This window comes from Ursus maritimus, unplaced genomic scaffold, assembly GCF_017311325.1.
Source record: "Ursus maritimus isolate PB19 unplaced genomic scaffold, ASM1731132v1 scaffold_24, whole genome shotgun sequence".
Classification (NCBI taxonomy): domain Eukaryota; kingdom Metazoa; phylum Chordata; class Mammalia; order Carnivora; family Ursidae; genus Ursus; species Ursus maritimus.
The window spans coordinates 11,595,487-11,613,868 of NW_024424897.1; the positions used below are offsets into that span (position 1 = coordinate 11,595,487).

The 18,382-nt window shown below is 50.0% G+C and overlaps 2 protein-coding genes and 1 long non-coding RNA gene across 10 annotated transcripts in view; 2 read left to right on the forward strand and 1 right to left on the reverse strand.

The window, feature by feature from the left end:
* Positions 1 to 18,382, reverse strand: part of ARSG (arylsulfatase G) — a 141,266-nt gene that overhangs the window by 10,264 nt on the left and 112,620 nt on the right. For 2 of the 5 annotated variants that reach the window (XM_040640345.1, XM_008693667.2), the window contains 2 exons: positions 2,985 to 3,048; positions 798 to 1,027 (listed from right to left, as the gene is read on the reverse strand). In XM_040640345.1, coding sequence (XP_040496279.1) covers positions 3,034 to 3,048 — 15 coding nt within the window. In that variant the 3' untranslated portion in view covers positions 798 to 1,027; positions 2,985 to 3,033. Of the gene's footprint in view, positions 1 to 797; positions 1,028 to 2,984; positions 3,049 to 8,583; positions 9,732 to 18,382 lie in introns of those variants that run through there. The other 3 variants (XM_040640343.1, XM_008693669.2, XM_040640340.1) reach the window with 2 other exon arrangements.
* Positions 1 to 18,382, forward strand: part of WIPI1 (WD repeat domain, phosphoinositide interacting 1) — a 31,399-nt gene that overhangs the window by 6,147 nt on the left and 6,870 nt on the right. For 3 of the 4 annotated variants that reach the window (XM_040640350.1, XM_040640351.1, XM_040640349.1), the window contains exons 3-9: positions 819 to 988; positions 5,889 to 5,985; positions 13,059 to 13,156; positions 13,818 to 13,910; positions 14,544 to 14,614; positions 15,211 to 15,318; positions 15,418 to 15,528. In XM_040640350.1, coding sequence (XP_040496284.1) covers positions 819 to 988; positions 5,889 to 5,985; positions 13,059 to 13,156; positions 13,818 to 13,910; positions 14,544 to 14,614; positions 15,211 to 15,318; positions 15,418 to 15,528 — 748 coding nt within the window. The remainder of the gene's footprint in view (positions 1 to 818; positions 989 to 5,888; positions 5,986 to 13,058; positions 13,157 to 13,817; positions 13,911 to 14,543; positions 14,615 to 15,210; positions 15,319 to 15,417; positions 15,529 to 18,382) is intronic. The other variant, XM_040640352.1, reaches the window with a different exon arrangement.
* LOC121104969 lies at positions 5,992 to 8,452 on the forward strand. The gene is made up of 2 exons (XR_005837342.1): positions 5,992 to 6,501; positions 7,010 to 8,452. It is a non-coding gene; the product is annotated as an uncharacterized LOC121104969 (long non-coding RNA).

The following is an 18,382-nucleotide window of genomic DNA, read 5'->3' on the forward strand; positions in this document are numbered from 1 at the left end:
GTCCTAATAGTGAAGAATACACAATCTTTGGATTTCCTGGAAAGAAAGTGGTTTGGTAAACAAATACCTTGGGTCCTTAATATATTTGTAAGATATTATTTTTATTGTACCATTTTCAGGAATACTTCGCTCTGTATCTGTCTTCTGTCATTCTCTGTGGGACCTGCCCATGCACAAGGAAGGCATGCATACAAGATGTTCTCAGAAAAACACTGAGATGTCTACCAGTGGGCACTCAGGAGGCTTACTTATCTACCTTCTTCCTGAGTACGGAAGTCCTTCCCTGGTCATGACACTCATGTCCAGAGTGTCTTCAACAAGAAAGGGATTGCAGAGAGGGCCAGGGAGCACAAAATGAGGAGGGGTTACAGACTTAACTAGGTTACTGCCCCCCCACTCGTGGCCGTACCCATAGTACCTCTCGGCAACAGGGACCAGAATTCTGAAAGCAGAGGTTCTCGGAGTAGACACTCCTTTGAAACCTCTCATGGAGAAAGGGTAGATTGAGATTGTCCAGGCCTCCCAAATACGTTTCACAGAGCGAGCAGTGGTGCCCGAGGGCTGGTTCTACCTCACAGAGGGCATCGGGGAAGCTCTGGAAGACCTGACTGTGGGTTCTGGTCACTAACGTTTTCTTTAGGTGTTGGAAAGGGCTCTGGAACTGCGACCTTGGGAAGCAGATAAAGCTTCACGGTGAGGGGAAGAAAATCATTGCCAGTGGTGCTAAGGGAGGGCGCCTAGGCAGCAAGACCTAGAGGCCATTGGCTAACTGCAGGGGAGGCTAAAATCGGTGTTACCTCGGCTGCTTTCCTTCCCAGATGAGATCCCGGATGTCTACATCGTGGAGCGCCTCTTCTCCAGCAGCCTGGTGGTGGTGGTCAGTCACACGAAGCCGCGACAGATGAACGTCTATCACTTCAAGAAAGGCACGGAGATCTGCAATTACAGCTATTCCAGCAACATCTTGTCCATAAGGCTGAACCGGCAGGTGCGTGGGGGCGACCTCTCGGGTCGCAAGGCTTCTGCTCTATGGGCACCCAAGAAAAAGAGGACTGTCTTTAGACATGAATGTTTCTGAACCACGCATCCGATTCTAAAAGGGATTTGAAGACTCAGGCCTAGTATCACGGGGACATGGTGAGCCTACTCCGGGCACCAGTTTCGGTGATGTGTCCTCCCTGGTCCTTCTGCCTCGTGTCCCTTCTTGAACACGGGCCCCTGGTGGAGTGAACCCTCTTCTGCTGGATGCAGGCTGGGTGGAAATCTGGCTCGGACACTGCCTCATGAGCTACGTCGTGGGCACTGCACGCAGAGGAACATCTCTCTCTGGTGTGGGCCCTCGACGGTGGCATTCACCGCAGACGGGCAGTAATGCCTCTCAGAATGGAGCCCGAGGATGAGCGTGCCCCCCGCCCCGGGCTAGCTCTGAAGGCAGTTGTAAAACTGCCCCTTCTGTTGCTCTGTCCTTGGGCTTTCCCAGTGATCCAGGTGCCCAGGCTCGTGCTCCCACTTTCTTTCTCCCCGCTCACCCTTACAGATCTTACTTGTAGTGGTTTGGTTGGTTGGTTTTTAGTTTTGTTTTTTGTTTTTTGTTTTTTTTTTTTGCCAGAGAGAGAGAGAGCACAAGCGGGGGAGAGGGAGAGGAAGAAGCAGACTGCCTGTGGGGCAGGGAGCCTGATGTGGGGCTCGATCCCAGGGTCCTGAGATCATGACCTGAGCCAAAGGCAGACACTTAACCAACCAAGCCACCCAGGCGCCCCAGGAAGGATTATTCTTATCTCAAACATATATTACATTCTTTTTCAAAATAGAAATTCTCCTTAAATAAATATTTGGGGGTATTAGTAGAGTTTCCATTAAATCATTAGATTTGAAATCCTATAAGAGTAGGCACTCGATCTGTTGTGTTCACTACTATAGGCCTGATAGCGCCTGGGGGACAGAAGCGCTCAATGCGTATCTGTTTCCCAACTGCCTGTTAAATAAATAAGCAAACAGATTCTGTATGTGACCGTGCAGATCTTTCTATTCAATTAAATATTCCCTGGACGGCGGCGGTCGTTGCATTCATCCAGGACAACGTTTTTTTCCGTCTTCTTACGTAAACTATTAAATGCTAATCTTTTTTTTTTTTTTTTAACAAATGAGACAAAGTGCTCCTTCAGTTTATGAGGAGGAAGAGACTGTTTCTTTGAGTTGGTCGACTACTTTGACTGGATACCCACTCGTGTCTATATAAAGCGGTGGGGTAGAAAAGAGCCCGAGAAGTAGGATGTGGCGGTATTTAAGTAAGGAGCGGGAGTAAAGAAGGAAATAAGCCCAGGCTCTTGGCCAGGGAGGGAAAGGCATTTGAGAGTTTTTGACTTGAAGGTTTTTAAGCCCAATTCTTGGCTCAAGGGCTCTCTCTGAAATCTGTTGGTAGCACATTAAATTTCATTGCAAAACCTTTCGTCGTTGTGTACAGTGATAGCCAGTATATGAAAATTAAATCCTGCTTTTGGTACCTGGTTGTCTTTTTAAGATTGTTTTAGCCAGGGGCGCCCGGATGGCTCAGTTGGTTAAGTGTCTGACTTTTCCACTTAAGTCATGATCTCAGGGTCCTGGGATCCAGCCCCTTGTCAGACTCCCAGCTCAGTGGGGAGTCTGCTTCTCCCTCTTCCTCTCTGTCTGCCCCTCCCCTGCTCGTGTGTGCGCTCTCTCTCTCACTCTCAAATAAATAAATCTTTAAAAATCTTTTGAAGAAAAAGATTGTTTAGGCCAAAGTTCTATAAAGATCAGAACCCTCAAATAGTATCTATAGAATTTACTTCTCTCATTTCTCTCTTACTTGCTGACATTTTCATTACCTAGTGGGACAATGATTACTCAAGGGTCTGAGTCGGCTGGCCTTTTGATGCCACTCTGTCCTCAATATAACATCCATGACTTTTGAGGTTCTCCTCCCCCAGCTTCTTGAGAACATTAGTGCCCCTAGCGCTACTCACCTGTCAACGGCCAAGTTCATTGGAACCCGCTCAGACACCTCTCTCCTCCTTAGCATTTCTTCTCCTAAAAGATGATTTGAAACAGGTCTGGAATGTGTTTGGGGTTTGCTTTTCTTAGAACGGCCAGGCTCAGCCTCGGCAGCTTTGGGGTTGGGCACCTGCTGCAGCCCTCCCGCCAGGCCATGGTCCCTTGATGCCCGGGCTCTGCCGCCCCCTGCAGGAAATGAACGGGAGTGAGAACCGCGCGCCCTGCCTGCTGTGGGGTTCATCGGGGTCTTGGGGCAGTGCGGTTCCTTTTTTAAAAACAACAGGAAACCATCAAAGATTTGCGTAGGGAGTTATGAGAAGAGAACATCCCTATTTTCTTCTAAATACATAGAAAGGAAGCATAGTTAGTAATTATGGTATTTTTCACTCTCAGTTAATGTTTTGCCCCTTATCCTTAATTGAGGAAATGCATCTTGCGGAATAAAGATGCCACACCCGATGTATTTCCATATGTAAACTTTGCCAGTGCTCCGACCATCTGCTCCGAGGGTCCCTGGTTATTCAGGGGGATGTTCACTGGATCGAAGCCTCTGGAGCTACATCTTAGTCTGTGGTGCTTGAGGGCAGGTGCTACCAATATTTTTTTAATCATCAATAGGAGTTATTTTTTTTAAAGATTTTATTTATTTATTCGACAGAGATAGAGACAGCCAGCTAGAGAGGGAACACAAGCAGGAGGAGTGGGAGAGGAAGAAGCAGGCTGATAGCTGAGGAGCCTGATGTGGGGCTCGATCCCATAATGCCGGGATCACGCCCTGAGCCGAAGGCAGACGCTTAACCGCTGTGCCACCCAGGTGCCCCAGGAGTTATTACTTCTAAATCCTAAAACAGTTGATGATAGCCAAGGTGACCGGGACCAAGCGGAGTTGGAGGCCCACCCAGGGTTCTGCTAGGAATTGGAAAACTGGTCGCTAACGAGCAGTTTCCAGGGTCACGCTGGTCCTGGAGGCCTGCTTGCATGTGAACTTGAGACGTGGTACCTCCTCTCTCCCCCTCGCTGTTATCTCTCTGTTTCCCTCCCATTTAATTCTTGTCCGTGGCCGGCAGGGGTGACCTGAAATTCACCGACTGGGCCACACAACAGCTGGTGCTGTGACAGCTAGTGGGACAGAGGCAGACAGGTGGGACGAGCTGGGTGTAGAGGCTGTTCCTACAAGGGGCATATGTCGAGGACCCAGTGTCCTGGGGATTGGGTGTGGGGACGCAGGAGGCTATCAGAAACCTAAGAACGTAAGCATAGAGTACTGTAGTCCAAACCATAGAAAGTGCTGGCAAAAAGCAAAGCGATCAGATAAATCAGGGAACATGTTTCACGGAGAAATGCTAACGTTTACCATCAATTTTGAACCCTATTAGAATTTTTTTTTTTACCCCTCGGCACCCAGACCTGAGACCACAGAGCCTTAATTAAAATCGAGGAAGGCGTCTGCATTTTCTTTTTCTGCTTGATAAAAGTGATGGTCTCCATTTTTCGGGGCTGAGAGAAGTCATACTGGGAAAACAGCAGGGCAGGGCTGTTCCCTGGAGGAGAGTCTACCAGGTTTTTTGGTAGTATTTTTAGGTGCCTTCCTTTCCAAGTGTTGTCTTTTGGGATAAAAGGATCTGGCCTGAAAACAGAGGCTCTCAAACTCAGGCGTGCATCAGAATGACCGGGATACTTGTTTCAAACCTCCCAAACCAGAATTTCCAGGGAGAGGCCAGGCCTTGCCCCTTAGGTGCTCGGCCGGCTCATCAAAGCCTGAGAACCACTAGCTTAGAGGAAGCCAAGTCAGGCTTGTGCAGGGGGTGTGGGCAGTGCTCGGAGTGAGGGAAGTGCCACCCGACCAGCCGCTCACCGGCACCTAACATCCGCACTAGTACTGAGCTATGCATTCCGTTCCTGTACACGCCCAACGTCAACCCCGTGGGCTGCTTCCACTTGGTAGAGAGCATGGCCACTGGGAGGAAGCTCTGCACCTGGCGAGCCTCGTTTGAAAAGAAAGAGAAGGGCCTCCCTGCACTGCAGAGGGAAAGGAGCTGAGCCTGAGGTGGGGTGGGGGGGTCACTAGGAAGATCATAGGGGGGCGCCCTGGGACCAGGTGTGCACATGAAGCCGGAAGGGCTTCCCCGTTCCCTTTGCCGGGGCTGGAGAGAGACACAGAAGTGGGTCTGGAGGAGAGTGGAGTGGAACGAAAGGAAAGCTGGCAATGCTTCGGAGGGAGTAGAACGTAAGATTGGTGATTCGGAGGGAGCACAGAAACCCACGTCTGTGCGGGAGGGAGCCTGCCTTATGAACACTGAAAGGGAGCCTGTCCGATGGGAATAGGAACCAGAACGGTCACCCAAAAATGTCCTAACTGGCAAAGGGAGTCTGATCAGGAGGTGTTCAGGAATCCCTGTTCTAGAGAGGAGAAAGTACTACATACACACACACAAAATCTCAATGTCCTTTCTTTTTTTAAAGATTTGATTTGTTCATTTGGAAGAGAGAGAGCGCACGCGAGGGGGGGAGGGGCAGAGGAAGAGGAAGAAGCAGACTCCCCACTGAGCAGGGAGCGTAATGCTGGACTCAATCCCAGGCCCCAGGATCATGACCTGAGCCGAAGGCAGACGCTTAACCCAACTGAGCCACCCCCAAAAAAATCAATTTCTAAATGAAAATTTTTAAGATCTCATATTTTCTGCTTCTGTTCAGGTGGATAACGTGTGCGTGCGTGCGCACGTGTGCATACCTAAACGTAATCTTCAACTCGATCGTCAAAATCCTTCCTCCTTTAGGCTTAGAAGCAAGTCAGGGCTCACATGAAAGATGAGTGGTTCGGTCGGTCCCTTTCGGAGGAGCTGGCCCCGTGGACTGATGAGTCTGTGTGATTGCAGAGGCTGCTGGTGTGCCTGGAGGAGGCCATTTACATTCACAACATCAAAGACATGAAGCTGTTGAAGACCATCCTGGATGTCCCTGCAAACCCAACAGGTGAGCTCCAAAATCGGGGGAGAGGTCCCCACACTCCAAAATCTCCTACCCAGCTGCTCCTTTCACTGGCTGGCTTCCTCAGTCAAAAACCTGAAGCAGTGTTCTTATGGGTTCAAGTCTCAGTGATGTGTACCTTGGAGGTTTGTCTTCATGGTGGCGGAGCCCAATTATGTTGGGCTGTGCACCTTTCAGGACTGCGGCCTGCGAGAATCCCCTTTCTTCCAGGACCCATTCCCAGCAAATGTGTCGAGGCGCTTAAGGTAGACGCGTGGGAGATTTCATGCATCTGATATTAAAAGGTGTTTACCCCTAATTATTTTCTGTGGTTGTTCCCTACAGAGTAGGTGTAATAATTTGAAGCAGGTTTTGACTTGGTGTGTCTGCGCGAGTTGGAGAAAGGCTCTGAGGAACGTGTTTTATGATGTTACAATGAAATCTGTCTACTTCGGGGATGTGCTGGGATACTTGGTCTTCACTAAATCCCTCGGATACAACGCTGTTGAGCCAGTCCCCCACGTAAGAATGGGAGTAGACTGGATTGGGTAGATTGAAAGAGCAGATGACGAGTATGAGCTCCCTAGGCAAGGAGGAAACGAGGAAGAAGCCGTTGGTTGTGTGGGATGGTGAGGGGTCATCACACAGAGCAGCTGGTGTGTCCAGGGATTCAGGTTAATATCTGTGAACTGAATTCCAGGTTACTATCAGTAAGTGACAGCTTCTGTTTACGGCAGTTTCCTCATTCTTTGACTTCCACTAAATTTCAAGGTCTGTATGGCCCAACCCAAGTTGCCGGGGTTCTTTGGGCCTCAGATTTTTTATCTGTAAAATGGGGTGGGAGTACCCGTCTCGCAGGATCAGTTGAGAATTACAAGAGCTCTTGTTTGTGAAAGTGACCAGCTCCCAGCCCGCCACGCAGTAAAATCTCCTATGCCTGCTTTCCTCCCCTCATCTCTATTATATACATATAATAAATTTCAATTACAAGGATCCCCTCTTTGCTAACCTCAGTGCTTTAAAATTTCAGCCATGAAAAAATATTTTCAAAGATCAAAGCCATTGAGGCCGTTCGAAAATTCTGTGAGATGATGACTTTAAAGCGTATTTCATAAAACGGAGGATGCCAAATGAAGGAGCTGTGGATGTCGGTTTTTTTGGTCTAGGAATGTGAGGTTGAACGGGACCTACTGAAGATGCACTACGTGCCCCCGCCGACAGCGGGCGCTGTCGGGTACAAATGCCACGCGCAGCCCGCGGGACCCAGAACGTAGCCACGCCAGTCCCTGGAGATAGGCACTTTGCGGGGCCAGGCCCCAGGGTGGGACTGTGGGGTGCAGACCGCTGAAAGCAAGATGTGTTCTTCTGCGAGGGCAGGCAGGAGAGGTGCTGCCGAATCCCAGTAGAACTCCCTGCAGAAGTGGACCTGAGCGGGACCTTGATGGATTTGGGCAAGGGAACATCCAGGTGGCCAGGAAGCTAGAAGCTGCCTTGCTTCTCCATTTCTCTGGTAAGATAGGAGTTGGCACAGTCAGGCCGCTCTCCAGTGGAGGGGGCTGTGTGTTAGCGCTGCGGTCGCCTTCCCTTGCCGCTGCCGCCGTCTGCTCGGCCCGCCAGACAGCTCTGCCTGCCTGCGGGACTGGGCCCCTTCCTCCCGTGAAAAGCAATTTCTCCCCATCTACTCTTAATTTCTAGCAAATGGAGCTGTTTTCCTTAGCTCAGAAAAGTCACTGGTTGCCTCTCTTTTTGCAGTTTAAACAGGGAGAAAAGAAGGTTTGAAAGGGTGGGCCTTTTGTATTTTATGTTAGAGAGAATGGGTATTATTTATAAAGGAATAATTTTATCTCGAGAAAAATTAGAAACAGTGGGAGGTGTTTTCTCCCTCTCAGATAAACGTTATGAATGGATTCAAGGACAGAGTTAGCATTTCCTTGTGAAAGACCCTGGGAGGGTTGAAAGACCAAAATACGTCTTCTGACACCTTTGATGTTCTTTGGAGAGATAGCCCAAGACTTTTTTTCAAATCCTGAAATTTATAATTATCATCTCAACTTCCACTGAGCTCCCTTTTTTCTCCAGTAAAAGAGAGATGATAATGGTTATCCCACAGAGTTATTTTGGGGAGGATTAACTGAGGCAGGCAGCAAGCAGCGAGAGCAATGGCTAGACTCATTGCCGGGCCCAGCCCCTGCCTGGAGGGCAGCCTGACCGTGGTCAAAGTTACACTTGCCCAGACATGACCAATTCCTCGCCCAGCGGGCTCAGAGCTGTCAAGCCCAGGAATGTAAAATTTTCAGAGACAGGGAGTCTCCTTTATTTGTTCTCATTCTCTCACTTATTTTCTACACGAGAACATAAGATGGAAACTCGGGCTCTTGATTTGATCGGTGCTTCATGTGTACAGGAGGGAAACAGAGTCCCTTGTCCAACTGGCTGGAGGACACTGATGCTGAGCGGCTTGTAACCTAGTGAATTACAGATAAATGACACACAGAGCTCTATCTTGGCTCCTCACCCTGCATCTCATGCGGCTGTAAATTTCCTTCCTTTTGTCTGTTTCTGTCCCGGCCATTCCTGTTGTGTCGAAGATTGCAGGCTGTTTCCTTTAAAGGGTTTGGCCAGACGGGGCTCGAAGTTAATTTCCGGCCAGCACAGCAGTGTGTGTGCTGAGCAGTGAGAGTGGAGATGTCCACACAAGTTCAGCCAAGTGCAGAACTCGGCTGTGCCATCATCTTACGACCTTGTACCGCACACCGAGGGAGCCGTCTATACCACCCAGCAGTGTGTGCAGTCGAACAAGGTAGCGGTTCATTCCCCAGCCGGTGCTCTTTCTGAAAAGGGTAATACAGGCGGGGTAAATGGCTCTCATTTGCAGTCGCCTGCAACACTTGCAAATACAGAGATTTCTTTCTATTTTTGAAAATTGGAAAGCACCTTCTGAGACATTAATCAACCCAGGGGGAACTGCAATGTGTATAAATCACTGTTAACTTGTTTTAAGTTTGTCAAGTCATACTATAAATACCAAGGTGGGGGTGATTTAGAATCACAGGACTTCCTTCTGATTCCAGCCGATGATCCGATTGGTTCTTGCACTGCAGCAGAATTACAGCCCAACAATTTCAGGAAAGTTCCAGCTGACAGTGATTTATGAGAATGAGTGTCAATTCTAAAACAAATCCAAAAGTCACATCAAAACCTGATTCCTACATAGAAAAAAGACTGGAAGAAAATATGCTCAACTATTGAGAATAGTGAAGAGCCTCTAGATTTTAGAATAACGAGTGATTTTTTTTCTCTTTATACTTTTTCGGACTCTGCAAATCTTTTACACTATGACTTTTCTCTTGTAAAATGATATCAGAGACAAAGCTTATTTCCTTCCCGAAGAAGGCTTTGTGTGACACCTGTCATGGAAACCGAAGACGGGTAGAATGGTAATCTCTAAGCCTGAAGCAAGCTCTTGATGCTTTCCTCGGGGGCTTCCGGAAGGAATAAAAATGCATTCTTGTAGCTGGTTGGATTTGTCTGAGAATCGGGCCATAGGAAATCGAAGGAACTCCTGTTGAGCATTTCTGGGGACCTTCATTAAGTCCGCAAAGGTTGGTGTGCAGGATCTGCTGGCTAAATTCGGGTGGATTGGCAGAAGTGCAAGCCCAGGGGCGAAGCTCTCAGATAAGTGGTTACCTGTCGGAATACACGTGCGCTGGCCATCATCCTCTCCCCGTTAGAATCGAGTGTCCGCCCGCTCTCTGTTGGATAGTACAGAAGGTTCGATGTCAGCTGAAGGAGTTTGAAGCTTGTCTTCCCTTCTGGAATATTTACACTCGTTAACAAAAAAGCTAAGAAGATCATCTCACACCTGTCAGAACGGCTATTATCAAAAAGACAGAGATGCAAAGTGCTGGCGAGGATGTGGAGGGAAGAGAACCCTCATGCACTGTGGGTGGGAATGCAAACTGGCGCAGCCGCTGCGGAGAACAGGACGCAGGTCCTCAAAAAATTAAAAGCAGAACTACCACATGACCCAGCGATTCCATTTCTGGGTGTTTATTCAAAGAAAATGAAAACAGTAACCCAGACAGATAATCTGCACCCCCATGTTCCTCGCAGCATTGTTTAGAAGAGCCAAGACATGGAAACACATGTCTAGTGGATGAATGGGTAAAGAAAACGTGGTACATACGTATGTACAGTGGAATGTTCCTCAGGCATTAAGAAAAGCAAATCTTGCCATTTGGGACCTTGAGGGCATTATGCCAAGTGGGTTGAATCAGACAAAGAAAGGCAAACACCGCAAATACTGTATAATCTCACTTCTATGTGGAATCTTTAAAAAAAAAAATAAAGATACAAAGAACAGACTGGTGGTTGCCAGAGACGGGGAGCTGGGGGAGGGTCTGAAATGAAGGGAGGGTGTGAAATGAAGGAAGAGGGTCAAAAGTTACAAACTGCAGTTATAAAATAAATAAGTCACGTGGATGTAATGTACAGCACGGTGGCTATAGTGAATAATACTGTGTTGCATATCTGAAAGTTGGTAAGAGAATAAATCTTGAAGAGCTGTCATCACAAGAAAAAAAATTTCATCAACTGTGTATGGTGACGGATGTGAATTAGACTCACTAAACTGTCACTCCCTCAAGATACAGTATAGACACATATCCGATTGTTATGTTGTCTATGTCAATTACACCTCGATTAAATTTTTTAAAAACCCAATCTCTAAGGGCAACTGGAAGTTATCTGTCCAAGCTTTCTGCTCAAAGACCTCCTAGTTCCCCCTGCCACAAAGATGGGCCTTGGTATTTTCAGATGGGGGATGTAAGTAAATGAAGATTTGGCATCTTAGAATGTTAAAGCTGGAAAGATCACTGTAGGTAGCCCCCTGAGGCCACAAATAACCCAGCCAGAGTCATACAGTGGATGGCAGACCGGGATCTTGACTCCGTGTCCTCAGCCCATCTCTGCCAAGGAGATGTTCTTAAAACCCTGCCTTTTTTTCCTGACAGCTCTGTCAAGCTATAATTCACATGCCGTACGATCTGCCCTTTTAAAGTGCACCATTCAATAGCTTTTAGTACATTCATAGAGTTGTGTAACCATAACCACAATCCATTTTAGAACCTTTTCATCGCCCCAAAAAGAAACCCCATAGCTCTTAGCCACCACCCTCCCGTGCGCCTAGCCCCAGGTAACTAATTACTTCATGTCTCTCTAGATTGACCTATTCCGGGTATGACATATAAGGGATCATTTAATATGTGGACTTTTGTATCCGGCTTCTTTCACTCACATGTTAGAGCATGTATTCGTCCTACATCTAATGATCTTCCATCATAAGGATATTATTTACCCATATTCATTAGTTGAGAGACGTTTACGTTGTTTCTACTTTTTGACTCTTATGAATGATACTGCTTTTTATGTGGCTGTGTGTTTTGATTTCTCCTGGGTATATACCTAGGAGTAGAATTCGGGGCTTAGAGGATAACTCTGTGTTTAACCTTTTCAGGAGCGGCCGGACTGTTTTCCAAAGCACTGCCCATGTTACATTCCCGGCAGCAGCACAGGAGGGTTCCAATTATCTGTCTTTTTGATTATCGCCATCCTCGTGGGTGTGAAGTGGTGTCTCGTGGTTTTGATTAACACTGCTTTTTTTAAACCTTCGTGCTCAGAAACCTCCGGCACGTACCCACTGCATTTGTAAGGTCTTAACTCTTTGGTGTGGTCCTCAAGTCCTTCCCCAGTTGCCACGTCCAGTCTTACCAGCTCTCCTGCTAACAGCCCTATGGGAACCCACCATGCAAGCCAACCCGACCTCCCCTGCTCTTCCCTTCTGTTTCACAAGACCAGAATGTCCTCCACCTGCTAGCTGCTCTTGAAATTGCACTTGGACTGCAAGGAGCCCAGATGAGATGGGGGAACTGAGGCTCCCAGAGCAAAACTGGGAAGATAGGAGACTCTGGACTCTCTCCCTAAGGCTGGGGCTGGGAGGGGTCCTGTGCAGGCAGGGGTCACAGGATGCCAGAGCATGCAGGAGAGGGCTCTCCCTTAGTCACTTTCCGCCCATAGTTCTGTGTGGCAAATGATAAGAGCACAGCCCTGGCTTTGTCCTCATCAAAGCCAGAGAGTGGGCAGGAGGACCTTGGTTTCAGTTCTCAATGTTGGATTTTTTTTCTCTGCTTCTCCCCCTGGCAGATTAGGTTGGGTGCATTTTAGCCTGATGTCAAGTTTTTCTTATACTTGTATAAAAAACCCATTTAATATACTGACTTGTGGGGCGCCTGGGTGGCTCAGTCGGTTAAGTGTCCGACTCTTGGTTTCAGCTCAGCTTTAATCTCAGGGTCGTGAGTTCAAGCCCTACATTGGGCTCTACACTGGGCATGGAGCCTACTTTAAAAATGTGTGTTTGTGTGTGTGTGTGTGTGTGTACACACATATACACTAACTTGTAACAAAGATGTCAATTGCGTTTTCATTTAAAAAGATGTCTCTCTTGCCTAATCTCAGAGTTCTTAATCTGATCATGCTTTTGGTTCTAATAATTCCTTGACTTCACTTCTGTCACACCCACACAGCTCTACTATTAATCCAGACCATTGCTGTAAAAATCCTATCAAGACAGACATTTGGCTTAGAAATGGACAGCTTCTAAATAGGTCCTTCCCCCCACCCTCTGCCTCCTGGGTTCTCCAACCTGATAGGACTGGCTAGCTGCAGGGAATCACCTGTAGGAAGGCTAAGTTCACAGCAAGATTTATTTCCATGAAGAGTAAATCCCCTCACAGCCTTAGAGAGTAATGAAAGAGAAAAAGATGTTGTTTCAGAGCCCTGTGGTAAAATGTGAAGAAGAGCTTTTTCAGTATTCTGTGTTCTGACTGCTTCGCTGCAGTGAAGACCCGGCCAGTGTCAAGCGTGAATTTACTTCATGGGATTCCCTCGATTACAAGAATAAGCCACCGAAAGATCTGCTAAGCCGTTCCTCCCCTCGCCAGTAGGTGGCGATGTAGCCGCGCTGTTTTCAGATGCCCTTTCCTGGGGACGCTGCTTTTCATCTGCGGTCCATTCTTTGCCAGGTCTGTGTGCCCTCTCTATCAACCATTCCAATTCATATGTGGCCTATCCCGGAAGCCTGACTACGGGCGAGATTGTGCTTTACGATGGACACTCCCTGGTGAGTTGGCAGCGACCCGGCTAACCCAGCCCACCTGCTTGGCTGTGTGGTCAATGGCAGGTGGTGCGCAGGTTCTGTCGTGGTGGGGCGAGGTGTGGAGGGAGAAGCAGCACGGGGGGAGCTGGTTCCGGCCACAGTGGTTGGGTGTGGAGGAGAAGGTAACAACACCTGCCCTCACTGCCATCAGTCAACTGGGAGGCAGCACGCCAGCCCGGGTCAGACATAGACAGTGTCGTGGAAACGACCTGCTAGCTGGTGGCCCATTGTCAGATTGAAGGTGTCATGCTGTGCCATGTCACAGTGACCGGGCACGGATGTTTCACATTTTCTGTCCTCTGCTCTCTGAGGCTTCACAGAACAGGGCGGGATTGCTGCAGGAAGTCCCCGAAAGCCATGTGCAAGGGGAGCCATGGCAGCATCACTCCGCATTGGGCATGCAGCTGGCTGTCCATCTTCCCGGGGGCAGGAAGAGGGATAGAAACGGAGGCAGAATGTAGATAGACCAGAACAGGATGTACAGCTTATGTGGCCCGGAGAGTGAGAGATAGGGGGCCCAGCAGATGAGGGAGGGCATTGCGGAAGAGAGGAGGAAGGGGAGGGAGAGGAAATGCATCTTCCCGCTTCCCCAGCATCAGTATCCATTTTCCCTTGTCACCAACAGAAAACAGTCTGCACGATTGCTGCCCACGAGGGGACGCTGGCCGCCATCACCTTCAATGCCTCGGGCTCCAAACTAGCGAGCGCCTCTGAAAAAGTGAGTGCACTGGCCGTGGCTTCAACCGGGCTCCCTTGGGGCCAAAGATCTGATGAGCTGGGCTGGGGGATAAGGACTGGCTGGTCCCTGGGCCTACTTGGAATCCATTTCCCAGGGGAACCTCTAACCCGTGGTGCTGTGTATATGGATACATGTTAAAGACACTTGACACTGACACGGAAACTTGTGGTGTTATTGACAAAAGTACACGCACATCCTCCCTAGATACAGACTGAGGCCGCATTTCAGAAACAGTGTAAACAACGTGTTGTGTGCTCTTTGGCAGGAGAGAGCGATCTCTTCCAACTGGAAAGGCCAGGGAAGGTGATCAAGTTGAATTTCAAACGCGGTGAAAAGCATGTGTATTTTGACAGACCGAGACTGAATATTCTAGGAAGCCCAAGCATTTCGAGCATCCCCTCATACAGAGCCTTGGGCTAGGCAGGGAGGGAAAAGGGAAACAGTGTTTCACACACGGTCCAAGAACTACTTCTACGGCAGTACACACACAGAAAAGCCTCTGTGCCCAACGCTTCATGCTTCCTCCTCAGAGACCCATGTTCCAAAGCAATAAAACAAGCTCCTCTCTGAAGCCATTAACGGTATGAAATGTCCACCTGCTCTCTTTTTCAGGGCACTGTCATCCGGGTGTTCTCTGTACCTGACGGGCAAAAGCTCTACGAGTTTCGGAGAGGCATGAAAAGGTCTGTGTTCACCGTGGAACCCGTTTTACGGGAGCCACCCAAGTCCCGCGGTGGACGGCTGGCAGCTGTCTAGGGGGAGCAGGGAGGGCGGCTGTGTGCCCTCCTCTCCCCCAGAGGAGGTTAACTGCCTGCGACACCGTGCTGGGTGCTTAGTAGACCTGAGAACACGGCCACTCTTCTAGCACAGGACCTCAGCCACGGGAGCCCTTTTCTGATGTGTGCGAGGGCAGCTAGCAAAGGAGAAGTGAGAGCGAGCGAGCAAGTCACCATCCAAAAGCAATTCGTCAAGTGTGATGGGCCGGGATCCTAGTGGCTGTAGCATTTGCAGCTGGATCTGTGCACAGAGCAGCTGGAGAACGTCCAAGATGACAGGAAGGGGGCGGTGCCTTGTTTCTTCCCGCCGGAGACTGTGCCCCTTTACGAAGCTTCCCATCGTGAATTTCTAAATGCGAATGACACAATGTCAGGGGACTTTGAGAATACCTAGACTCTCCGGGACACATTGAGTTTTCTTACAAAGCTGGTTTTTGAACTAGAAAGCGGCTACCCTCACCTTTCTGGCTCACTGGTCTGTCTCTGCGTCGCTGTGTTCCTAGGTACGTGACAATCAGCTCGCTGGTGTTCAGTATGGACTCACAGTTCCTCTGTGCCTCGAGCAACACTGAGACCGTGCACATCTTCAAGCTGGAGCACGTCACTAACAGGTGGGTGAGCACCAGACATCAAATATGCATGGACCGGGGGAGCCGGCATAAGACATCTCTGCTCTTTCTGAATGCCATGCACTCGGCCTTCCTGGCTAGGTCTTCCCCGAAGGGGTGGTGTCATGCCCGGAAGCACAAAATCCAGGCCACCCCCCTGACTTCACACCCTGGCTCTGCCCCCGGCTGCCGCGCGCTAGGAGACCCAGGCAGGTAATTTCATCTTTCTGTACCTGAGTACAAAGTGATCATTGATGCATCTTGGGCTGGTCGTGAGGATTAAGTGAGCTCCTTGAGCTGAAGTGTTTAGCGTGGTGCCTGGCACCCAGTAGACAGTAAGTACTGGGCGGCGAAGCTATGGGGACAGGAATCTGCGAATCCCACCGTCGCGCCCACCGCTGAGCGTGTGGCCGACACTCCCAATGCCTGTGGCGGCACGAGGGCCCTGAGCGTAGTAGGCCTTAACCTGCAGCCAGGGGTGTGGGTATTAGTTTCCTCTCACTGCTATAACGAGTGACCACAGGCTTAATGGCTTAAAGCAGCACAGGTTCATTATGTCACAGTTTGCTGGTCCAGGACGGCACGGCGAGTTCTGTGCCCAGGGTCTCACAAGGCCAGAATCCGGATAGCAGGCAGCCCTGCTCTTATCTGGAGCTCGGAGCCCTCTTCCAAACTCAGTCCTGTTCCTGGTGAGAATTCCGGTCCTTGCGGTGGTAGCAGTGAAGTCCTTGCATCCTTGGTGGCCCTCAGCTCAAGAGGCCACCTGCCTCCCTCCTCACGTAGCCTTCAATCGAGCAATGCCGCACTGATTCCTTCCTGTGGTTGGGACTGCTCCGACTTTTCCTTCTGCCCTCCCTGTCTGCCACCAGCTGGAGAGATCTCTCTGCTTTTAAGAGCTCTTGTGATTAGATCAAGCACAGCTGGATAATCTCGCTGCCTCCGGGGATCTGGGCCATGTAACATAACACGGTCACTGGACGGCTCATTCGTCACCATCACATGTTCTAGGAACCAGGGCGTGGAATCTTAGGGCCATTCCTAGAAATTCCGCCGTGGTGTGTGAGCAATCGAATATATGTTAACTACCCGCGGTGCGCAGGCCCACGCCTACCCTTGAAGATATCCCACACTGGAAAGGATTCTCCCACCCAACCATTGTTCATGGCAGTGTCACCTCGGCCAGCCCTCTTCCCAAGATCAAGATCCTGCTTCTGGTAGCACAGTAAACAGTCCACACCTTCCTCAGCCAACCTCAGATGCCTCATGTCTCCTGACTCGTTGGTGCCGTGACAGGAAATTGAGACATGAGGTGTTAGCGAGGGCAGTGAGTCTCGTACGTGGATAGAGCACTGTGCAGTCCATGGGGTCTTCTCACACACGTCCTCCCTCCGTTTCCCACAAGAGTCCTGGAAGACAGGAGTAGACGTTCCATCGCTGAGGCCGCGGGGGTTCAGAGCATTTCCACGTGTTGTTCAAAGCCGGCCCCCGTCTACGGGTCCCAGGGTCCACACGGAAGTGCCATGTTTTACCCCCTGCCAGGCTTCTAGAGCTGCTCCAGAGCGGAAACCCCAGAGGTGTCTAAGAAATGTCCCCAGGACTTACTTCCATGCCAGGTTTCACAGTTGTGCCAAGAGCGGCCCCTCTTCTGTAACTGAAAGAATTCTCCTCCTGATGTGGTAGAACGTCTATGAGAAGAATACTTTCTCCACCTAATTAGCAAGATACAGTACTTGGCCTCTGTTCTGTGTGTCCGGTAGAGTACATGTCTGTCCGGCACTGTACCAACTACTGTTAGGTATGTGTCGGTGTGTGTCTGCCTGACACCCATACCCAGCCTCTGTCCACCTTCCTCTGAAACTCCATCCAAGGGCACCAGCAACCGAGTCAGTAAGTGCCAGAGGTTTTTCAGGCCTGGTTCTGTCTTCCCTCCCCAGGCCAGTGCCATGCTCTTTGCCGGGAAACCTTGTCCCCCCACCTGGTGCCCGAAACCCCAGGGACTGCTCTCTCCCAGCTCCTCAGTGTTCTTGGAATCCCGCGAGTGTCCACACCTGTTCATGGGCATCCTAGAGCTCAGTGTTTGTCCTGTAGTTCTAACCCTGTGTGGTTTCCCTAGAGCTTTTATCTGTTTTCTGGACTTTTCTATCACTTCTCAGACAGCTTGTAGAATGTAAGCCCAGATCTCTTCAGGTGCTGTTGTGATAGTTCAGAGCACAGGAGGGTGGCTGGGCTGCTAGGATGACCTTCAACCCCGAGGGGCCATGACAGAGTGACCCCAAGCCACTGCTTTGGCCCTGTCTTCATCTGACTTCATTATTGATGCTTAAGACAGGAAGTTGCCATTTGAACTCATTTCCCTGTCCAGGCTCTCCGGTTTCCGTCAGTGATCTCATGGAGCTGGGAACAACCCCTTCCTACTCCGAGTGGCTCTTGACCTTCCCCTCAGCCATCCATGAAGTATTAGCCCTGTGATGGCTCGCACTGGCCTCTGCAGTCCTCTTCCTCTGGCCGCCGCCCCGAGCCAAGTCTTGACCATCTCTGGTCTGCTGGTTAAGTCTCACTCCTTCTGGGCTCTTCTTACCAGTCCATCCTGTATCTTCTCAGTGCACTGGTTTTCTGGAAGTGTTCCTTTAAACCTGACCCTTCCTCCTCAGAAACCGTTACCCCCCACTTCAGCTCTGGGAAAGAAGTCCCAGCTCCGCCAGCCTGGCCTTTGAGGCTCTTCCTGGTGCACCCTACCTGCCGTGCGACCTTCCCGCCTCGGCCACCTCAGCCAGACCAACTTGGCTGTGCCTCCCAGAGGCCTTGTTCACCTGCCTCTGCATCCGCGGGGCCCTCCTCCTGCCTTCCTGTCCCACCGCACCCCACAGCTGAGTCGGACCTGCCTGCAGAGCCCAGCCCCGTGGCCGCCACCCCCAGGACACCCCAGTCAGTGCAGACACCGTCTTATCAAATAGCGTCTGCCGTGTGCCATGCACAATGTGAGCCCCTCGGCAGGGGTCACCTTTTCGGTGCTCATGGCAGCCCTGCCAGGTGGCGTGTTAGCTGACAGGTTATCCCCATTTCCCAG